We start from the raw sequence: 24,094 nt of genomic DNA, 5'->3' as shown, positions 1-24,094 counted from the left end.
TGTACCTGCAGCACCTACAGTGACTTTAGCTGATTCACTTCTTTAAGTCAAAGAAAATGCCGTATTATATCATTTTGAAAGTGTCAGTTCAGCATAAATTCTTTTATAAGTCATAGATGTCAACGATTTTTGTTTCCTTAACTTTGTGAAAGGAGTGAAACAGCGCCCCCAATTTGACGCTGGTGGACAAAAAGTGAACTGCATCTATATTTGCCATTGAGAATGAACGGGAGAGAGAGTTATTGACCAGATGCGGCGCAAAAGTAGGTCACCCTCTGGCGGGCCAACCTAATTGTTCCGGCGGGCCAAATTTGGCCCGCGGGCTCCACTTTGGGCACCCCTGCTCTAAACCACGAATAAAGCGTTTGTTTCCGTTTCCTGCCGTGTCCGTCCTGGATCAGTCCGAGCTCAGACCCAGAGCCCGACACACGGGACTCACACGGGACTCACACGGGACTCACACGGGACTCACACGGGACTCACACGGGACTCACACGGGACTCACACGGGACTCACATGAATAAATAATCGGCAGAGTGGTTAGCAGTAAACAGAGGAGCCTCTTCAGGTCCACAATAATGACGCTTGTGTGGGCTCTCGCTCGTCCAGCAGTTCGTCCTGGAGTAAAATATAAACTTCAGAAAGAGCCCTAAAAACTAAAGTCATTACTGTGGACACGAGTCACAAGTTTAACCTCTTACTCCCGACTTTAACCCGGCGCATTTTCTCCAGTTTAGTTTTTTGAAACATTTTTGACTTTGTCTCATTCTTGCCTGGGTTTTGTACTTTTTTGTTGTTGTTTTTTAATTGTGTTTTTGTCACTCTTTTGTTGCCTTGCTTTTATATTTGGGTGAAGCCAAACTGGAGTTAAAGTGCTCGGTTAAAGTGGGGGTTCAGAGGTTTCACTCTGACGCTCCATGTGCTTCACAACCTGTGCTTCTCCACAAACGTCCCAATAAACCGAGTAAAGTCTTTCCTTTTATAAACTGTTCAAACCCGGGGGCCCTGCAGGACTGGTTCATGTCTGAGGTCCCCTGGTTGATGTTGGGGTCCCCTGGTTCATGTGTGGGGTCCTCTGGTTGATGTGCGGGTCCCCTGGTTCATGTGTGGGGTCCCCTGGTTCATGTCTGGGGTCTCCTGGTTCACGTGCGGGTCCCCTGGTTGATGTGCGGGGTCTATTGGTTGATGTGCGGGTCCCCTGGTTCATGTGCGGGTCCCCTGGTTCATGTCTGGGGTCCCCTGGTTCATGTGCGGGGTCCCCTGGTTCATGTGTGGGTCCCCTGGTTCACGTGCGGGGTCCCCTGGTTCATGTTGGGGTCCCCTGGTTCATGTGCGGGTCCCCTGGTTCATGTTGGGGTCCCCTGGTTCATGTGTGGGGTCCCCTGGTTCATGTGTGGGGTCCCCTGGTTCATGTGTGGGGTCCCCTGGTTCATGTGTGGGGTCCCCTGGTTCATGTGTGGGTCCCCTGGTTCATGTGTGGGGTCCCCTGGTTCATGTTGGGGTCCCCTGGTTCATGTGCGAGGTCCCCTGGTTGATGTGCGGGTCCCCTGGTTCATGTGTGGGGTCCCCTGGTTCATGTTGGGGTCCCCTGGTTCATGTGTGGGGTCCCCTGGTTCATGTGCGGGTCCCCTGGTTCATGTCTGGGGTCCCCTGGTTCACGTGCGGGGTCCCCTGGTTGATGTGCGGGGTCCCCAGTTCATGTGTGAGGTCCTCTGGTTCATGTGCGGGTCCCCTGGTTCATGTCTGGGGTCCCCTGGTTCACGTGTGAGGTCCGCTGGTTGATGTGCGAGGTCCCCAGTTCACGTGTGAGGTCCTCTGGTTCACGTGTGGGTCCCCTGGTTCATTGTCTGGGGTCCCCAGGTTCATGTGCGGGTCCCCTGGTTCACGTGCGAGGTCCCCAGTTCATGTGTGGGTCCCCTGGTTCACGTGTGGGGTCCCCTGGTTGATGTGTGGGTCCCCTGGTTCACGTGCGGGTCCCCCAGTTCATGTGCGAGGTCCCCAGTTCACATCCGGTCCCCTGGTTCACGTGTGGGGTCCCCTGGTTGATGTGCGGGTCCCCTGGTTCACGTGCGAGGTCCCCAGTTCACGTGCGGGTCCTCTGGTTCACATGCGGGGCCCCTGGTTCATGTACGGGTCCCCTGGTTGATGTGCGGGGTCCCCTGGTTCACATGCGGGTCCCCTGGTTGATGTGCGAGGTCCCCAGTTCATGTGCGGGGTCCCTCAGGGTGCTCCTCTTATCGACAGGGCGGCTCGGTGTGGGCGGGGCTGGGCCGGTACAGCTGCTGCACTCTGACGGGCCGCCCGCTCGCCCAGCCCCCCGGCAGCTGTCCGATGAGCCGCAGCCCCATGGCGGGGGGCAGGGGCGGCGGCGGCGCAGGGGCCTGGCCGGGCGGAGGAGACACCGGGGGGTAGTGCGGCACCAGGATGGCCGGGGTCAGGCCGTAGCGCACCTGGAAGACTCTGAGCGGGCCCTGCGGGGGCGGGCCTTGAGGGGGCGGGCCCTGGGGGAGCGGGAGGCCGTTGGGTCTGTGGGGGGCCTCACAGTCCGGTTTCTCCTGGTTTCTCCGGCTCAGCTCCTGCAGTTTCTCGGCCTGCGCTCGCCGCACGTGGCAGCTCCTCCGCGAGCGCTGGAACGAGTCCAGGAAGTCGTCGAGAGGCAGGAGGCCGTCCATGAACTTCTCCAGCAGCTCCTGAGGAAACATCTACATCAGTCTGAGGCACAACAGAGACAGGAGCAGCAGATACAGGCCGTTCAAAGGCTGCGTCAAACTGAGCCTGGAACGGCCTCGGACAAAAGGAGGCGGGGCAGTATTTGCCGATAAAAACACTCTCAGGTGGGAGTTAAGAGGTTCATACCAGTATTTAACGATACTTTTTCCGATACTGATACTAAAGCATTTGTCATTATGTGTGGAAGACCTGCACGTTTACAACATGGGCTTCATCTCCAGTGGGAAAGTTGGGGTAAAAATACGCTGTCCCTGGACCAACAGAACCTGGATCAGAAGAAAGATCCAGCTTTGGAACAGTAAAGAAAAGCCTAAACATCTCCGTCTGCGCGACCTGGATCTGTCGGTGAATTATGGATGAAGTTACAGCTGAAGAGGAGGATGTTGTGAGGCGCTCACTGGAGTCTGAGGGGAAGCTCTGAGGGGAACCTCTGAGGGGAACCTCTGAGGGGAAGCTCTGAGGGTAAGCTCTGAGGGTAAGCTCTGAGGGTAAGCTCTGAGGGTAAGCTCTGAGGGGAAGCTCTGAGGGGAAGCTCTGAGGGGAAGCTCTGAGGGGAGCCTCTGAGGGGAACCTGAGGGGAACCTCTGAGGGGAACCTCTGAGGGGAACCTGAGGGGAAGCTCTGAGGGGAACCTCTGAGGGGAACCTGAGGGGAAGCTCTGAGGGGAAGCTCTGAGGGGAACCTCTGAGGGGAAGCTCTGAGGGGAAGCTCTGAGGGGAAGCTCTGAGGGGAACCTCTGAGGGGAAGCTCTGAGGGGAGCCTGAGGGGACGCTCTGAAGGGAACCTCTGAGGGGAAGCTCTGAGGGGAAGCTCTGAGGGGAACCTGAGGGGAACCTGAGGGGAACCTGAGGGGAACCTCTGAGGGGAACCTGAGGGGAACCTCTGAGGGGAAGCTCCGGAGCCGCAGGACGATGACAGATCTGTGACACGAGGCTAAAGTCAGACACAGTAAACATCCTCAGCCTAATGATTCTGTTTCAGTTCAGACAGATGAGCCTTTTGCCTCATCATTTATAAAGTATAAGCTACAATAACCCGATCTATTCAGAATGAACTTAAAGTACATACGACAGGTTTTAATGCTTTGGAAAACATGACTTATTTAGATCAGTTGTAAGAGCTGGAACCTTTAAACAACACCAGAGTGGTCCCATCCTGGAGCCGCCACCTTAACGTGGGGGGAGGGTTTGACCTGAATGAAGCTTCGTGCCCCTGTAGGAGAGTTAACCAGTTTCCCCTGAGGCCGAGGGAGCTTTAAAGGAACAGTTCCCCGTTTTGCCTGAGCTTAGACGAGTTGATGTGTTGTTTAAAAAGTGTGTTAGCGCTCGGCCTCTCCCAGTGTGTTCCTATGGCTCCAAACGGTGTGAAGTTAGAAGCGACCGAGCTCTTCCACGGACACAAAGACCAGACAGGTACGGATCAACTCGTCTAAGCTCAGGTCAGAACATCTCAGTCTGGACAAACTGTTCCTTTAAAGCTCTGACGTCGCTCTTTCCAACAGGAGGTTTCCATCACTTTTGGTCCCGGAGATATCGGCTTCTATACTGTAACGACGACCCGATATATCGGCCGACCTCTACTCTTAACCCCCGCCCACATCCACAGTTATTATCCAGGCTTTACCCAAATCTAAAAGCTTCCTGAATAATACTAATGCATTGGTTTCGTGAAGCTCTTTTCCTTTGCCTGATTCAGTCACTCGGGGGCGGGGCTTTGTTCAGGTCCCGCCCCCGCCCTGCCCCGCCCCTGCCCCGCCCCCGCCCCCCCCCCTGTGTGTTTACCTCAGACTGCTCCTCCGCCGCCCCCACCTCCTCCTGCAGCCGGGCCTGAGCGCTCTGCAGGCTGCCCTTGTGCCCTCGAGCCTCTGAAAACACACGGCACAAAACACAGATCAAACCTCTGTCTCAGACTCTGACCCCGCCCCTAACCCAGCTTTACCCAAATCTAAACGCGAGTTCACAGCCTGTGGGCCGGAGTGACGCCTCATTTGAAAGCTAAGGCTCTTTCCCATAAACATCTAAACCAGCTCTGAAACCGATCTGTCCCAGAACAAAAGCTCTGTTTGTTTCGTCCTGAGGCGGAGCTTTGACGCGGACGACCTGTCGACCCTGAAGTGAGAGACGCCGCCGCCCCCACACAGGCCACGCCCCCTCCTCGCCGCGGGCCGAGGGCATGTGGCGGTCAGCGCGGCGCCCCCCGGGGGGAGGCGAGTGCGAGACGAGTGCGAGACGAGTGCGAGACGCGTCAGACAAAGCAAATGGAGCGATTTACTTTCAGAGAGATTTATCAGGTTTTAGTTTCTCTTTTCAGCAGCGGAAACAAAACCTCACAGATCAAAGCGACGTTTATATGTTTTTATACATGTACGTGACACATGTACGTGATACATGTACATGTGTCACGTACATCAGGGGTCGGCAAGTTTGCACCGTGAAGCCGATTTTCCTCATTCCCAAAATGAACCTCAACATTGTCCCTAAAGTAAAGAACTCTTTTCTGTAGATGCCAATGTTTTACATCAGTGGTTCCCAAGAGGCTTTGGGATCCGCCATTACCCTCGGATGACAAACCGAGGACCCAAATAAAACCGTAATTTGTCATATATCGTATAAAATATTGTATTTTCCACACCACAAGCCGTAGATTTCCCACTGAGATAAATTATGATCAAAACAGCCCGATAATATTCATTGTAACAGACACAGTCCATGCAATTTCAAGTGGAAAATATTGAATAAAAGTTCCTTATAGACTCGGGACTGACTGAAATTGGTTCCGTGACCCACTTTTGGGTCCCGACCCCCCAGTAGAGAATCACTATTTAACATTATGACCAAGCGGGAGGTTCTGACAGAGCATTTTTAAAACACTGACATTATTTCTCGGATTTTTAGACTTTTAACAGGTATGTGATCTTATTTGCACAATAATATTTCTCAAAATCGTCTTGGGGGCCCCGGGCCTGACGTTACCGACCCCTGATGTACGTGATGTTTAAACACACGGGGCTGAATCACCCGTGTTTGTGCCACAGCTGCCCTCTGACAGATGGATGAGTGACAGCCTTGTAGATAAACTCATATTCAGATAAAGCCGCTGTTAAACTGAGTTACAAAGAGACGTTTGTGTTTGAATCATCTGTAAAACCTCTGAATCACAAACACTGCTTCATATTTACATGTGCGGTGAAGACGCTGCATTCAGACGTTCTGTAATTCGCAGGGCAGAGGCGACCCAGGCGGCGCCATCTGCAGGAGGGGGCGCCACATGAGGTCCACGCTCCGGTCTCCACAACAACATGGCCGACATTCAGACATGACTTTGGAACAGAGTGACAGAGTGTGACAAAGTGGGTTTGTCCCATTGTGTGTGTTTGTTATTTTTTGTGTCGTTTGCGATATCCACCAGCCAACAATAACCTCAGATTCATGTTTAAGTTTATAATTATCCATTTACAACTTTGTTTATTCATTTACTCAAACATTTACCTGTACCACCTGGTGAGAAAGGAAGGGGCGTGGTCTTTGTCGGCCATTTTAAAAACCTCAGGCTGAACCATGTGGAAGGGGAGAAACTAGGAATGGTACCTACCGGTGGGAGGTCCTTTCCCATTAGGGCAGGTATAAAAGCTGACTGCTGTGGTCATGGGGGCCATTTTGTATCTGTGTGTCAGAAGTTCTGTTTGCTTGAGCAATAAATGTCTGGTGAGAACTCTAACTTTGTTGAGTCTGCCTGCCCATTTCAACCCCTCGTGGCAGCTTCTTCACACAGACAGAGACCTCTCCGGCTCGGCTTTACCCAAATCTAAAAGCTTCCAGACCTGAGAGCTGCAGGCCAGAGAAACCTCTCATTTGAAAGCTAAGTCCAGCGTTGTGGCTGTGTTGTTGTCACTTTTTCCATCGCTTTCGTCAGATTTTTTTTGTTGCACTGCCATTGTTGTGGTTTGGTTGCCGTGGTGACGACCCCGCAGTGACGACCCCGCAGGCCGCTGTGGTCTCCAGTAACCACTGAGCGGAGAGTGAGCGGAGGTGACGGCGCCCGCAGCAGCTGGGGGTGACCTACATGCATGAGCTAATGGGGGGCGGGGCTGCGGTCGCCGTGGAAACGCGTTTGTGGAGGATGTGGGACGAGGTCAGGGTCGAGATGGAGACACCGGGACAGAGTACAGGAGAGAGTACAGGAGAGAGTACAGGAGAGAGTACAGGAGAGAGTACAGGACAGAGTACAGGAGAGAGAGTACAGGAGAGAGTACAGGAGAGAGTACAGGAGAGAGTACAGGAGAGAGTACAGGAGAGAGTACAGGAGAGAGTACAGGAGAGAGAGTACAGGAGAGAGTACAGGAGAGAGTACAGGAGAGAGAGTACAGGAGAGAGTACAGGACAGAGAGTACAGGAGAGAGAGTACACGAGAGAGTACACGAGTACAGGAGAGAGTACAGGAGAGAGAGTACAGGAGAGAGTACAGGAGAGAGAGTACAGGAGAGAGTACAGGAGAGAGAGTACAGGAGAGAGAGTACAGGAGAGAACAGTTCATTAGTTAAATAAAACCCCGGGGTTGGGATCGATCTCACGAACCCGTGTTCATGAGGCCGGAGCTCCACCTCTGGAGCTAAACCAGCTAAAACCTCCTTCCTTTGGCTCCTTCACGATCTGACCATTTCTCATTTTGATTTGCTGTGAATGTGTGAAATATCATCGCTGATCTTGTGAGGAAGCTGCCACGAGGGGTTGAAATGTGCAGGCAGACTTAACAAAATAGAGTTCTCACTAGACATTTATTGCTCGTGCAAACAGAACTTCTGACACACAGATACAAAATGGCCGACAAAGACCACGCCCCTTCCTTTCTCACCAGGTGGTACAGGTAAATGTTTGAGTAAATGAATAAACAAAGTTGTAAATGGATAATTATAAACTTAAACATGAATCTGAGGTTATTGCCGGCTGGTGGATATCGCAAACGAAACAAAAAACAAAAAAACAACAAACACACACAACGGGACAAACCCACTTTGTCACAGATCTAATCGACTGTCGCCTCATAGACTCTGTTTAATCTGCTCTAAAGGAACTGGAGAAAATTACAAGCAAAAAATAAGAAAAATGCTGCTATGGCCTGTTTCCACGGGTCACTACAAAATGAAATAGAATGAGATAAATCTGGTCTTTTTAAAGCACCGCTCAGACTCTGTTCAAAACATCAGCCAGTTAGGGCAATCTGTAAAAGGGCAGCAGGGCACTTTACATCCTGGCTTTTTAACGCACCTCATAAAACAGGGAAAACTATCAAAAAGCACTGACAGAACCATCATAACCAACATTAACGCAGTGGAAGTGAGAGAGCAACGAGAAACATGTGTCAGAATACTGTTATTATGGTTACTAAGGTGATGATGATGATATGTATAATAAATATGTGTGCGAGTGTATGTGTGTGTATATATATGTATGTATGTGTGTATATATGTATATCAAAAACACTAAGACAAATGTAATACTTAATAAGTAAATCAATAGAATGGTGACTGTTTGTTATATTGGTAATGATCAAAATAATAATCATTTCCACACTTAAAGCAGTACTAAGTAACGTGTTTACCTTAATAAACCCTTCCCGTAGTCCCTGTGGGGGTAATACAAGTGTTTATGGGATGATTGGAGGGTCTTTCATCGCCCCCTGGTGTCTCTGACCAGAAAACCATGTTTGCAACTTGACTGCCCCCGGTGCGGAGAAAGCAACACACACTAATGGAATCACGAAGAAGAAGCTAACATGCTAACGGGCAAAGCTAACTGCGGGCTAACGTCACTTTAAACAGTATTTACAGCCAGGTTGGAGTGAAAAAAAATATTTCCATTGTATAATTGTATGCACAGTAACCCTCTGTCCCTTCGCCTTTCCTGTCAGCGTAGTGTTTACTCTCCAAGACAATTAACAAGTTAAAAAATCGTAACTTGCTACAACACCTGCAGTTGCACTTATGGCCTCTAGGGGGAAGAGTTACTTAGTACTGCTTTAAGTGTTCTTGTAAATCCCATCAGATTTTGACCCTGTGACGTCTAAAAGCTTCTAATGATCAGTCCTGCTAATCAACAGCTGTACTATTGAAATCTGCAACAACACATCTGTAAATCACTGATGGTGAACTCACAGAGCAGTGTGAGTTTGACCATGTATGAGAGAAAAAAGAAAATGATTCATATGAACTGATTTGAGAGCAATGTGAAATGTTTCCTGCTGCTGGACTCATGCCCTTCAAAAACATGTATCTTATATTTCTACTGTTTGTTTTCTCTTACAAATGTATTGAAGTGTGGGGGAAATGCAGGCACCAGTTATACAGAAAGGTTGTTCTTACTCCAGAAGAAAGCTATAAGAACTGTGACTCTCAAAGGTCCGCGAGACACAAACAAACTGTTTATAAAACTGCAGACGTAAAGTATTATTTGTACCTTGATATCGGCTAAAACACATCAAAAATGGGCGAGCCGTCTGTTCAGAGCCAGCTCAGATTTTGGAGAAAAAAATAAAAAATATTTTTTTTTATTTTGCAGTTGCTGTTGTTGTTATTATTGTGTCTGTAATAACACCATGGCTGAATAAAAAACTTGAACTGAATCCTAAAGTGATAATCCTGAAGCGCGTAACAGTATCTTGAGCATGGAGGGGGGGGGGGGCGACTCCCTTTGAGTCATTATTTTTTCTTTGGCTTCATGTGACATGAATGTAAATATATTCATGTAAATAACTGCTCAAATAAATCAAATCAAATCTAAAAATGTGACCGTCATTTAACCCGGAGAGTCCCGCTGAGATCAACAATCCCATTTCCAGAGGAGAGCCTATTGTACATGTTTTAGTGGCTCCAGCGGGACCTTCTCGCTGTGGGCGGAGCCTCTGTGGAGATGTTTCCTCCACAGAAACACGAGGTCAGCGTTTGCTACATGAAGCAGGAGCGTGTTCACATGTGGGTCACGCCGAGCGGAGGCGTGTCCTGGGCGTCGACAGCGAGCGCCGAGTCAGCAGCTGCTCCCCCCCCCCTCCTCCCCCCCCACCCCCCCCATCTCTCCCCCCCTCTCCCCCCCCCCCCCCCCACAATTCACAATTCATACACGAGGCAATTCAAAGAGCTTCACAGTTAAAGCAGCAGAAAATATAAGAAAAACAATCAATAAAAACATCAACATAAGATGAATCAGTTACAGTAAGAGGCGAGAGTGCAGATGAAATACTCACTTATGCATTTTTAAGTCTTGTTTTGACTCGCTCTGTCTTCAGCACTATGTTTAAAGGGGGGGTATTCTGCAAAATGGACTTTTTCCAGCTTTCCATCCTGTTATTCTGTCACTCCCTCATTAAAAACATGGCTGAAGTGTTGCCTTGGCACATTCACGTATTTCTGAGTAATCTGTAAAAACTCTGATGGCGGCCATTTTGAGTAATCTGTAAAAACTCTGATGGCGGCCATTTTAGGGATAGGTTTGCCTGAGTCCTCCTAGGAACGCCCCCACCTCCTGGAGACGCCTCCGAGCTTTGGTCACCAGCCGAGTAACCAACCACTGCTCCTCAGCAGAACCCCCTCCCCACTGATGCCACAGACAGCGTGTGGAGGGGGCGTGTCTAAAGGCTCAGAGGTTCTTAAAGAGACAGAGGCCTATTTCAAGACATTCACTACAGCCATTTTGAGAGAGACATTTTATACAAGGCAGTTATTCTAATTTACTGCATTTACAGACCAACAGAAGGTTTGTCATCATTGTAGTGAGATATAGACTGGTGCTGTGGGACTGAAAAAAGCAGAACACCCCCTCTTTAAAGCAGAACACCCCCTCTTTAACCTCTTAACTCCCGCCTGAACCGAGAGGATCTTTTTCCTCACATCATCCGATTTTTTTTACATCATTTTTTGTTGGGTATTCAACTCACTTTTGTAACTTTTTTGTATTTTTTTGTCAATTTTTCATCAATTTTTTGTCAAATTTTTGTATTTTTTAGTTAAATTTTAATCCCATTTTTGTCATTTTTTCGTCAACTTTTTATCACATTTTTGTCCATTTTTTGTTATTTCTTTGTCATTTTTGGTCATTTTTTTAATCAATTTTTTGTAATTTTTTTGTCAATTTTTTATCAATTTTCTATCAATTGTTTGTCACATATTGTAATTTTTTCCTCAATTTTTCCTCATTTTTTGGTCACATTTTGTCACATTTCCATCTTTGTTTTCGTCTCATTTTATACAAGGCAGTTATTCTAATGTACTGCATTTACAGACCAGCAGAAGGTTTGTCATCATTGTAGTGAGATATAGACTGGTGCTGTGGGACTGACAAAAGCAGAACACCCCCTCTTTAAAGCAGAACACCCCCTCTTTAAAAGCAGAACACCCCCTCTTTAAAGCAGAACACCCCCTCTTTAAAGCAGAACACCCCCTCTTTAAAAGCAGAACACCCCCTCTTTAAAGCAGAACACCCCCTCTTTAAAGCAGAACACCCCCTCTTTAAAGCAGAACACCCCCTCTTTAAAGCAGAACACCCCCTCTTTAAAGCAGAACACGCCCTCTTTAAAGCAGAACACGCCCTCTTTAAAGCAGAACACGCCCTCTTTAAGTCCTGTTTTGTCGCTCCTTCTCAACACTTCAGGTCCGATCTCCTCAGTTCTGGTGATCGTGAAGCAGTTTAACAAGACACAGGTCAGTTTGTGGAGGCCTCGGTCACATGTCGGGCCTCTTCCTCTCTGCCCCCCCCCTCTGTCTCCTCCCCCCCCCCCCCGTCTCCTCCCCCCCCCCCTCAGAGGAAGTGTCCCTCTGAGTTCAAAGTGACGCCTCAGACACAGCAGAAGGAATGTCCCGGCTCAGACTGAAACGGAACCACTTTGGGTTTATTTGTTCCGGAGGTTTCGGTCGTTTTGTCCTTTTTCAGGTTCGTCTCATCAGCGTCGCTGTGAAGACACGAACCCGGGACGTCCTGAGCAGAATCATCTGGCTCAGCGGGTTATGCTCAGGTTAAAATAAATGCTCTGTTTTAGAACATAGAGCAGGGGGGTCGGCAATGCCAGGCCCATCAGCAGAGAACCTCTGGCCCTCAAGATGATTTTGAGAAACATTATGATACAAATCAACGTTACTTTGATCGTTTTAGAGTTTAACCTAAGCACATTTTCTCCAGTTCAGCTTTACCCAAATCTAAAAGCTTCTCGACTGGAGCTGAACGGCTTAAAACAGATTCTTGATTGACTTTTTTGTGTTTTTTGGGGGGGATTCTGGAAAAAAAGGTGAGAAAATAGCGACAGAACTGAGACGAAAACAATGATGAAGATGTGACAAAAAACTGACAAAAAATGACAAAAAATGAAGAAAAATTTCCAAAAAAATGATGAAAAAGTGGCAAAAATGTCACAAACATTTTTTGCTGCATGTTTGTTGCTTTTCTTGTTGCATTTTTGTTACTTTCGTCGTCTTTTTCTTCACTTTTTTTCAGATTGTTTGGGGTTGTGTTAGGGCTGTGCAATTAATCGAAATTCGATTACGATTTCGATTACAACAGTAAACGATTACAAAATTAGCATAATCGAAAAAAATCGATTATAATGTTTTGTTTTGTTTTTTCAAAACTTTTTTTTTTTCAATTTTTCAATTTTTGGATTTTTGTCACTTTTTTGCCGGATTTTTGTCACTTTTTGGATGGATTTTTGTCACTTTTTTGCTGGATTTTTGTCACTTTTTTGCTGGATTTTTGTCTTTTTTCTGCTGGATTTTTGTCTTTTTTTCTGCTGGATTTTTGTCTTTTTTTGCCGGATTTTTGTCACTTTTTTGCTGGATTTTTGTCACTTTTTTGCTGGATTTTTGTCACTTTTTTGCTGGATTTTTGTCTTTTTTTGATGGATTTTTGTCTTTTTTTGCTGGATTTTTGTCTTTTTTTCTGCTGGATTTTTGTCTTTTTTTGCTGGATTTTTGTCACTTTTTTGCTGGATTTTTGTCTTTTTTTGATGGATTTTTGTCTTTTTTTCTGCTGGATTTTTGTCACTTTTTTGCTGGATTTTTGTCACTTTTTTGCTGGATTTTTGTCACTTTTTTTGCTGGATTTTTGTCACTTTTTTGCTGGATTTTTGTCACTTTTTTGCTGGATTTTTGTCTTTTTTTGCTGGATTTTTGTCTTTTTTCTGCTGAATTTTTGTCTTTTTTTGATGGATTTTTGTCTTTTTTTGATGGAATTTTTTTAAAGGCAACAAATAATCGTTTGAATAATCGTGATTTCAATTATGACAAAAATAATCGTGATTATTATTTTTTCAATAATCGAGCAGCCCTAGGTTGTGTCACTTTTGATTCTTTTTTTAAAGAAGCTTTTTAGATTTGGGAAAGGTCGAAATGGAGAAAATGTGTTCAGTTAAGGCAGGGGGTTAAAAATGTCCAAACAGAAAACCAAATGAGGTCCTATAATATGCACAGCACTGGCTCTGGTGGAAAGTGGTGCTGCCATAGAGCATTTCAAACATCTGGGATTCTGTAAACTACACGGTCCTGCATCCTTCACCTGCTCCCAGTCATGTAAGAAAGACTCCACACGACGACAGGAAGTCCCGCCCTCCTCAGCCCCACAGCGCGAGGATCAGGATCCAGGATATGAGGGATGGAGGAGCTTCATCACAAACCAGAGGATTTAAACCAAACCGTGTGACTCAAGTTCTCCTGCTTTCAGTCCCGAGATGTCGAGATGTTCTGCAGGTTTTACTCAGTTTGGTTTGGTTTAGTTTAGTTTAGTAGTATTTTTTGACAAGCATCGCTAAAGGACTGGGATGTAAAATAATGTAACTCTGAGAAAAGTGACAGATCTGTGTGTTTGTTCATCGTGCTGTTTCCTCATTTGCCTCGTTGTTTTAGTTTCTATTTTAGGCTTTGTTTTGACACAGGGAGAAAAAATGTAATAAGAAATAATTTGAAGAAAGGGAAAAAATCTTTAAAAAACTGAGGGAAAATTGGTGAAAAAAATGAGGATAAAAAAGAAATTTGGGGAAGAAAGTGTCTAAAGTCGTAACAAAGTGAATGTAGATCAAGTTGGTCATTTTCACTACTGCCACCTCAGGTCATACGTGTAACTGCAGCTTCTGTATTAAGCTCTTACCACCCGCTTCTCTGCTTTTAGCCATTGTCCTCACTTTGTATTTCCCTGATGTGTTTTTGTCACTTTTTTATTACTTTTTTGCTGCTCTTTTGTCTTTTTTCTGCTGGATTTTTGTCTTTTTTTCTGCTGGATTTTTGTCTTTTTTCTGCTGGATTTTTGTCATTTTTTGTCTTTTTTCTGCTGGATTTTTGTCATTTTTTTTCTGGATTTTTGTTTTTTTCTGATGGATTTGTGTCATTTTTTTTGCTGGATTTTTGTTATTTTTTTGCTGGATTTTTGTCCTTTTTTTGCTGGATTTCTGTCTTTTTTTGTCATTTGTTCTGCTGGATTTTTGTCTTTTTTTCCGCTGGATTTTTGTCATTTTTTGCTGGATTTTTGTCATTTTTTGTCATTTTTTCCGCTGGATTTTTGTCTTTTTTTGCTGGATTTTTGTCATTTTTTGCTGGATTTTTGTCTTTTTTTCTGCTGGATTTTTGTCATTTTTTGCTGGATTTTTGTCATTTTTTTGCTGGATTTTTGTCATTTTTTTGCTGGATTTTTGTCTTTTTTTTTGCTGGATTTTTGTCATTTTTGTGGCTGGATTTTTGTCACTTTTTTGTTGAGTTTTTGTCAGTTTTTGATCACTTTTCAGCGATTTTTTGATGCGTTTTCATCCTCATTTTCTTTTCGTTTTTTTATCGCTGTTTTGAAGAAGCTTTTAGATTTGGAGAACAGGAGAAACATGTTCAGGTGGGGGTTAAGAGGTTAAGCTCAGGCTGACGGAGCTTCTGACCCGAAGTAACAACTTTGTGAGTGACAGGATTTCAGAGGCCGCTGTGGTGAAACAGGTCTTTCTACACATGAGGACATGGAGGAACATGTGGGGAGGAACAGTTTTTACAGCTTTAAACTCTGTTTGGTTCCTTTAACCCCTTAACTCCCACCTGAACGAAGCACATTTTCTCTAGTTTGGCTTTACCCCAATCCAAAAGCTTCTGGAAAAAAGCTGAGAAAATAGGAACAAAACTGAGAGGAAAACAATGAAGATGTGACAAAAAAGTGAGAAAAGTTTGACAAAAAAAATTATGAAAAAGTGGCAAAAATGTCACAAAAAAGTCACAAAAAAGTCACAAAAAATAAAATAAAAATTGACAAAAAATTGACAAAAAAATGACAAAAAATTTCAAAGTGACAAAAAAATGAAACATGTACAAAAAATTTACAAAAAAATGATGAACATGTGACAAAAAATTTACTATTTGACAAAAAAGTTACAAAAATGAGTTGAAAACCCCCCAAAAATGATGAGGAAAAATCTGATGACGTGAGGAATAAAATCCATTTAGATGAGTTTTGTAGGTCTTAGCTTTCAAATGAGGCGTTACACTGGCCTACAGGATTTGGGTAAAGCTGAACTGGAGAAAATGCTCTGGGTTCAGGCGGGAGTTAAGAGGTTAAAGTGTCGCTTCATCGTGGTTTTGGAGAAACGCTGAGCTGGTTTTAGTCGTGTGGCTGAGCCTCTGAGTCTTCGCCCTGAGGGTTCAGGCTCATCCTCGTCTGTCCCTCACTGACCCCCCCCTCACTGACCCCCCCCTCACTGACCCCTCCCTCACTGACCCCTCCCTCCTCACATTCCTGCTGCCTCTCCGCTCGTTCCCAGGCTCGTCCCGCTGAGGCTTTCACTGACTCTGGAAAACTCAAACCTAATGAGACGGGGCAGCAGTGTCCGAGCTCACAAAGGCTCCGAGTCACATCCGGACAGACGTCTGTGTGACAGCGGGACTGAACCCCGAGGCCCTGTGCCCCCCCTGCCAGGCCCCGCCCCCCCCTGCCAGGCCCCCCCCACGAGCGTGCCAGTCATCAACATCTCTGAATGATCCACGCAAAATGTCTGAGGCCAAACCACCACGAAAAAACGGGGTAAAAACAGCAGGTCAGAGAAGCCTTTGTGGGAATCTTTAATCCGTGACCTTTGAGGGGCGTGTTCAACAGCGGTGACATCATCCAGATACTGCACTATGATTGGCTCACACCACAGCGAGGAGCGGAAACGATCAGATTATCATGACCCCCCCCCCCTCGCTCTGAGGCCCCGCCCTGATAAAGGCAGCAGGACCATTGTGATTGGAGAACACGTCTGTCACTTAGAGCGGTAAAAGAAACAAACAAACCCTCGAGGTTCAGGTCCTGCAGGTACGGAAGCCCGTTTCCGCCATGTTAAAAAATAAAAGCCCAACGGGAAGTCGACATTACGAGATTTAAAGTCATAATTCTGTGTTTAAAACTCCAAACTCCAAATTTCAAGTTGAAATCTTGAAATTACGACTTTTAAAACTCAGAATTTCGAGATTTAAACTCGGAGTTTGGAGTTTTTCAGATCCGTGATCATAGACGTAGGGACGGCGGGACAAATGTAAACAGTCATGGAGGACTAGCTTCATCGTGTTGTGAACCGGAGCTACAGCAGCTCTGGGACTTTTACAAAGACACAGAAATGTTTATTTTACCTCAACACCAGGATTAAAAGCAGTGACAAGAAAAGTTATTAAAAATGTGTATCCACGAGAGGAATGTGTTTAGGCCTTGATGATGCAGGGCATTCCCAAAGCTAATGCTACGATCGTAGCATCATGAACTTCCATGAACTTCGGATGATCATGATCATGTGAAAATGGGAAATATGTCTGAATAAAGTAAATAAAACCATAAAGCCTCCCTTTAACACCGTCTACATAAAGCATCCCTTTAACAACGATCACACACTGGGCCGGGCTGGTTTATTACTCACACTTCATGTACAGTTGGCCGTAGCCGATTGTTTAGCACCCGGAGCTAACTAGCTTCTTAGCAGCTCTAGCATCAGCTCCAATAATGGATCTTGTGGAATTAAGTATTTTACACTAAACACGTCACTAAAGCCGTAACCACATAAAGCAGCCTTAAGATTATCACACACTGGGTCAGGATTGACACATTGGTGGTTAATTACAGACTTTTTTATTAACAATGAGGTGGATTGCATATGCTAACCAGGCTAACCGAGACTAGCCATTGTCCACCGGCATCGCCCTTTTATCATGGGGGAGACCATGGGGGGGGGGAGGTCTATAGGACATGGCAGAGGCAAAGAGGCACGAGTTGTTTTTCAGGCATGATACGATTCCAAGACACGGCTCTGCCAGATCAAGCTCCACAGTTCAGACGCATCAGGCAGGAAAAAGAACGGCAACAACATCCGGCCTTTCAAAGTGAAACATGGCCGACGTCTATGATCACGGATCTGAAAAACTCGGAACTACGAGTTTTAAAAGTCGTAATTTCGAGATTTAAATTTTTTATTATTTTTTTAACATGGCAGAAACGGGCTTCCATATGCAGGAGATATGACCTCAGCTTCAGTAAAGGTTTGTCTCTAAGTTTCATCCAGAAACATAGAAGCTGCAACTGCCACCCCCTCCCTCACTCACCCTGACCCTCTGCCCCCCCCTCCCTCACTCACTCTGACCCCCTGCCCCCCCCCTCCCTCACTCACCCTGACCCTCTGCCCCCCCCCTCCCTCACTCACCCTGACCCTCTGCCCCCCTCCCTCACTCACCCTGACCCTCTGACCCTCTGCCCCCCCCTCCCTCACTCACCCTGACCCTCTGCCCCCCCCTCCCTCACTCACCCTGCCCCTCTGCCCCTCTGCCCCCCCCTCCCTCACTCACCCTGACCCTCTGACCCTCTGCCCCCCCCTCCCTCACTCACCCAGCCGGCTCTGCTTCTCCCAGCAGGACGTTGCCAGGTTGGACAGCTCCTGGTACTTGTGTGAGAGCTGCAGCTTCCCCGAGTGGAGGCGGGGCCTCTGGGTCAGGCTGACCTCCGCCAGGCCACGGTTCGAGGTCAGCAGGTTCTCCCGGTCCAGCTGGAGCTCCTGGAACTGACAGAGACCAGTTAGTGACGAGGAACAGGAGCCTGGAGGTCCCTGGAGGTCCCTGGAGGCGGGACTCTGCAGCTGCGAGTGAGTGTTTCCTTTAGGAGGGTCTGAGGAGGACGTTACAGAAGCACATGTGCAAATGTCAGAGGCTTCAGGCCTGAGCAGGAACATGAAGAGCAACCAACCACAGCTGCAGATCCTGAGCAGACAGACCATCCTTCGGGAATCTGCCAACCACGTGATCCGTCTGTCCCAGGTCTGTCCCCGGTCTGTCCCCGGTCTGTCCTCGGTCTGTCCCAGGTCTGTCCCAGGTGAATTTTTGTTGAATTTTTGTTGAATTTTTGTTGAATTTTTGTCACTTTTTTGTTGAATTTTTGTCACATTTTTGTTGAATTTTTGTCATTTTTTTGTCACTTTTTTGTAGAATTTTTGTCATTTTTTGTTGAATTTTTGTCATTTTTTGTTGAATTTTTGTCACTTTTTTGTTGAATTTTTGTCACTTTTTTGTTGAATTTTTGTCACTTTTTTAGTTGAATTTTTGTCACTTTTTTCTTGAATTTTTGTCACTTTTTTGCTGATTTTTGTAATTTTTTTGTTGATTTTTGTCACATTTTTAGTTTAATTTTTGTCACTTTTTTATTGAATTTTTGACACTTTTTTGTTGAATTTTTGTCACTTTTTTGTTGAATTTTTGTCACTTTTTTGTTGAATTTTTGTCACATTTTGTAGAATTTTTGTCACATTTTTGTTGCGTTTACATCCTTGTTTTCTTCTCATTTTTTGTGGCTATTTTTCTGTTTTTCCCCAAGCAGCTTTTTGATTCGGGTAAAGCCAAACTGGAGAAAATGGGATCCGTTCAGGCGGGAGTTAACAGGTTAAGAACTCGTCTCCTGGTGCAGCAGCGACATGAAGGATCTGAGCTGTTCCTGAAGCTTCTCACACTCACCAACATGTCCCCATTGTGCATGTTTTGGATCAGCGTGTGGAAACTGTGTGTAAGTGTATTTCAGTGTAGGGCCACATCAGCCGCTCGACAACCATGAGTCTTTCTAAAACAGAACACGTGTAAAGGTCAGCTGATCTGAGTGACTTCATGAACCTGACCTCTGACCTCTGACCTCTGACCTCTGACCTCTGACCTCTGACCTCTCTCTATCTGAGACCTGAACGTGTTTAAATGGACTCATGTCTCTGTACAGTCACATGTGGTTCGTCTGTAAACGGACTCCGCCCTGAAAGCTGTCGCCGCGTCTGAGGCCGAGACCACGTCAATAATTCATGATGTGGCGTCTGCTTACACTGACCCAGACTTCACCCGGTCCCCCTCCCCCAGAACTCCCCCAGAACTCTCCCAGAACTCCCACAGACCTGCCCCAAGACCTCCCACAGACCTCCCCCCACACTTCCCCCACACTTCCCCCAGAACTCCCCCAGAACTCCCACAGACCTCCCACAGAACTCCCACAGACCTCCCACAGAACTCCCCCAGACCTGCCCCAGACCTCCCACAGACCTCCCACAGACCTCCCACAGACCTCCCACAGACCTCCCACAGAACTCCCACAGAACTCCCCAAGACCTCCCCCAGAACTCCCACAGACCTCCCACAGAACTCCCCCAGAACTCCCCCAGACCTGCCCCAGACCTCCCCCAGAACTCCCCCAGACCTCCCCTAGACCTGCCCCAGACCTGCCCCAGACCTCCCTCAGACCTCCCCCAGAACTCCCCCAGACCCCCTAAGGCATCCCCCAGAACTCCCACAGACCTGCCCCAGAACTCCCCCATACTTCCCCCAGACCTCCCCCAGACCTCCCTCAGACCTCCCTCAGACCTCCCTCAGACCTCCCCCAGACCTCCCACAGACCTCCCACAGACCTCCCCCAGACCTGCCCCAGACCTCCCCCAGAACTTCCCAAGAACTCCCCCAGACCTCCCCCAGACCTCCCCCAGAACTCCCCCAGACCTCCCCCAGAACTCCCACAGACCTCCCCAAGAACTCCCCTAGACCTCCCCCAGACCTCCCCCAGACCTCCCACAGACCTGCCCCAGAACTCCCCCAGACCTCCCCCAGACCTCCCACAGAACTCCCCCAGACCTGCCCCAGACTTTAGAGCCGGTTTAGTCCCTTATTACACAGTAATATCACAGGAGAAATGATGGTGTGAAACAGAACTCAGAACGGTTTTGCAGGTCTTAGCTTTCAAATGAGGCGTTCCACTATAGGCAGTAAATATGTGGAGATAATGAAGGCGGGGCTTAAGGGGTTTAACCTCTTAACTCCCGCCTGAACCGAGAGGATCTTTTTCTTCACGTCACCACATTTTTTGGCGAAGAAATGACAAAAATGTGACGAAAAATGTGACGAAAAAATGACAAAAAATGACAAAAAATGACAAAAAATGACAAAAAATTGATTAAAAAAAAGACAAAAAATGACAAAAAATGACAAAAAATTGATTAAAAAAATGACAAAAATATGACGAAAAAATGACAAAAATGTGACAAAAAAAACGACAAAAAAACGACAAAAAAACGACAAAAAAACGACAAAAAAATGACAAAAAATGACACAAAAATGACAAAAATGTGACAAAAAAATGACAAAAAATGATTAAAAAAAACGACGAAAAAATGACAAAAAAATGACAAAAAAATGACAAAAAAATGACAAAAAATTGACAAAAAATTGATTTAAAAAAATGACAAAAAAATGACAAAAAATTGATTAAAATGACAAAAAAATGACAAAAAATGACAAAAAATGGATTAAAAATATGACAAAAAAATAGTTGAATACCCAACAAAAAAATGATGGAAAAATAATGTGAGGAAAAAGATCCTCTCGGTTCAGGCGGATCTTTCTCGTTTCCTCCAGTTCAGCTTTACCCAAATCTAAAAGCGTCTGGACGAGCAACAGTGTTACGCCTTATTTAAAAGCTAAGACCAACAAAACTGATCCTAATGTTTTTGTTGCATTGCCGCATTTTTGTGACTTTGTTGTGGCCTTTTTCCATAATTTTTTTTGTTGGGTTTTCAACAAATTTAGTCATTTTTTCATCACATTTCTGTTAATTTTCGTCCATCATCAATTTTTTGTCATTTTTTGTCAATTTTTTTTTAATTTTTTGTCACATTTTTTAATTTTTTTGGGTCAGATTTTTGTCTTTTTTCGACAATGTTTTATTAATTTATTTGTCATTTTTTGTCAGTTTTTCGACAAAGTTTTCTCACTTTTTTTGTCACATTTCCATCATTGTTTTCGTCTCAGTTTTGTTGCTATTCTCCCACCTTTTTTCCAGAAGCTTTTAGATTTGGGTAAAGCCAAACTGGAGAAAACGCGCTCGGTTCAGGCGGGGGTTAAGGGGTTAAACCCTGTATTTTTGCCTCCGGCTCAGATTCTCTCACGTGTCTTTATTCCTGTAGTTTTAGAGCTGTTTAGTCCTGGCTCAGTCCCGGTAAAGTCCCGGTTCTACCCGCGGTCTAGCCCCGGTTCCCAGTCCTCCACTCCCCCCCCACATTCCTCCACATCCCCCGCAGTAAAAGCCCCGGTCCTCGCGCTGCGCCCGGGCCACGCGCCGCTCCGGCAGAAGAAAGGACAGACCTTCTCGTTGAGGCGGATGATCTGCTCCATCTTGTCCTCGTCCCGCAGCAGCTCCCGCAGCTCCTCCGTGCTCAGCTCTCGGTATCCGTCCGGCGGACAGGGCCCGGGCCCGGGGCCGGCGGGGCTCGCCTCCTTTACGCAGGACATGGCGCACTCCGGAGCGGCGTCAGCGCGGACACGGAGCGCCCCTCATGGGTCTCCTCGGGTCTGCTCGGGTCTCCTCGGGGCTCCTCGGGGCTCCTCTCTCCGGAATGCGGACTCACAGGAGCAGGCACTTCCGCTCGCGAGACTTCTCCCCGCTCACGTGCAGGAAGACCCCCCTCCCTTCCCTCCCCCATTTCGTCTCTCTCTCTCGCACCTCCCTACGTCAGTGAGGGGAACGCAGAGGCGGATCTGCTGTGAGAGTGCGCCCTCTGCTGGACGAAGCGGATCTAGAACCGTCAGCTTTGAGGAAGACTGGTGTTAATGCCTAACCTCTTAACTCCCGCCTGAACCGAGCGCGTTTTCTCCAGTTTGGCTTTACCCCAATCCAAAAGCGTCTGGGAAAAAGGTGAGAAAATAGCAACAAAACTGAGACGAAAACAATGATGGAAATGTGACAAAAAAGTGAGAAAACATTGATGAAAAAGTGGCAAAAATGACAGAAAATGACAAAAAATTCACGAAAAAAGGACAAAAAAATGACAAAAAATGAGAAAAAAAAATGAGAAAAATGTGACGAAAAAATGACAAAAAAATGACTAAAAATGACAAAAAAAATGAGAAAAATGTGACGAAAAAATGACGAAAAAATAACAAAAAATGACAAAAAATTGACCAAAAATGACAAAAAATGACAAAAAAATGACAAAAAAATGAGAAAAATGTGACAAAAACTGACCAAAAATGAGAAAAAAATGACGAAAAAATGACAAAAAATGTGACAAAAAAATGAGAAAAATGTGACGAAAAAATGACGAAAAAATGACAAAAAATGACAAAAAATGACAAAAAAATGACAAAAAATGACAAAAAAATGAGAAAAATGTGACAAAAAAATGACCAAAAATGAGAAAAAAATGACGAAAAAATGACAAAAAATGACAAAAAACAACAAAAAATGACAAAAAATGACGAAAAAATAACAAAAAAATAACAAAAAAATAACAAAAATATGACAAAAAATGACTAAAAAATGACGAAAAAATAACAAAAAATGACAAAAATATGACAAAAATGTGACAAAAAAATGACAAAAAATGACAAAAAATGAGACAAAAATGAGAAAAAAATGACAACAATGTGACAAAAAATGACAAAAAAATGACAAAAAAATGATTAAAAAAATGACTAAAATGTGACAAAAAAATAGTTGAATACCTAACAAAAAAATGATGAAAAAATAATGTGAGGAAAAAGATCCTCTCGGTTCAGGCGGATAATAAACATTGCAGCCGGGGGTGGACTGGCCATATGTCCGTTCTGGAAGAGCACAGAAGGGGGGGCGACGGTGGCGCAGATGGTAGAGCAGGTCGTCTCATGATCGGAAGATCAGGGGTTCGATTCCCACCTCCTGAAAGTGCACACTGTCGTTGTGTCCTTGGGCAAGACACTTCACCCACATTGCCCCCAGTGTCTGCGTACATTGGTGTATGAATGAGAGTATGAATGGGTGAGTGGATCCTTGCTGTAAAGCGCTTTGAGTGCCTAATGTAGGTGGAAAAGCGCTATATAAGTTGAGACCATTTAGAAGGGCCCCTCACTTTACTTTACCCTTACCCCGAAACTGAGCTTTACCCAAATCTAAAGGCTTAACCTCTTAACTCCCGCCTGAACCGAGAGGATCTTTTTCCTCACGTCATCACATTTTTTTCCATCATTTTTTTGTTGGGTATTCAACTCATTTTTGTTACTTTTTTGTCATTTTTTTGTCAATTTTTTTCTATCAGATTTTTGTCACATTTTTTGGTCAAATTTTTATTATATTTTGGTATTTTTTTGTCACATTTTGTCACATTTCTGTCATTTTTTGGTCAATTTTTTTATCTTTTTTTTGGTCAATTTTTCGTCCATTTTTTATCAAATTTTTGTCAATTTCTTTTTTTTTTTTTTAATCACATTTTGTCACTTTTTTGTAATTTTTATGTCATTTTTTGGTCAAATTTGTGTCTTTTTTTCATCAATTTTTCGTCACTTTTTTGTCATTGTTTTGTTGCTATTTTCTCACCTTTTTTCCAGAAGCTTTTGGATTGGGGTAAAGCCAAACTGGAGAAAATGTGCTCGGTTCAGGTGGGAGTTAAGGGGCTAAAAGAAAAGCCTCCAAAAACAAAAATGTGCAGGAAAAGCAACAAAAAAGTGACAAAAACACAACAAAACGTGACGGCAAAGCAATGAAAAAAGCATGAAAAAACCCCCGAAAAACAAGAGATGAAAACACGGCAAAAAAGTGATGAAAAAGCAACAAAAACGTGACAAAAAGTTACCGTGACTTTTCTAGACTTGATCTTTCAGATGAGGCGTTACAGTGTTGCTCTCCAGTCAAGAAGCTTTTAGATTTGGGTAAAGCCGAACTGGAGAAAATGCTCTGGGTGAAGGCGGGGGGTCAGAGGTTCACATGTGTATTTGTGGAAGTGTCACATTTACGCTGATTTGGGCCAGACTGACCAGAGTCCAGGGCTGGTTTTCAGTCCCGGTCCGGCCCTGAGTCCAGTCCAGATGATCGCTGTGTGAATGTTTTAACTAATGTTGTGTATGTCCCATCTTGGCCAG

General features: G+C 45.4%; 1 protein-coding gene across 1 annotated transcript; it reads right to left on the bottom strand.

Moving 5' to 3' along the window:
• Positions 1 to 2,179: 2,179 nt before the first annotated feature.
• On the bottom strand, positions 2,180 to 21,671 carry vps37d (VPS37D subunit of ESCRT-I). Its single transcript, XM_079566856.1, has 4 exons — positions 21,347 to 21,671; positions 17,577 to 17,748; positions 4,512 to 4,594; positions 2,180 to 2,690 (listed from the first exon to the last, which is right to left on the bottom strand). The coding sequence occupies exons 1-4, from the start codon at positions 21,491 to 21,493 to the stop codon at positions 2,235 to 2,237; spliced, it is 858 nt and encodes a 285-aa protein (XP_079422982.1). The 5' UTR covers positions 21,494 to 21,671; the 3' UTR covers positions 2,180 to 2,234.
• Between the last annotated feature and the right edge of the window lie 2,423 nt (positions 21,672 to 24,094).

Source organism: Gobius niger, assembly GCF_951799975.1.
Source record: "Gobius niger genome assembly, chromosome: 11".
Classification (NCBI taxonomy): domain Eukaryota; kingdom Metazoa; phylum Chordata; class Actinopteri; order Gobiiformes; family Gobiidae; genus Gobius; species Gobius niger.
Note: the sequence above shows the minus strand (reverse complement) of the source record. Positions and strands in the feature narration are given on the sequence as shown.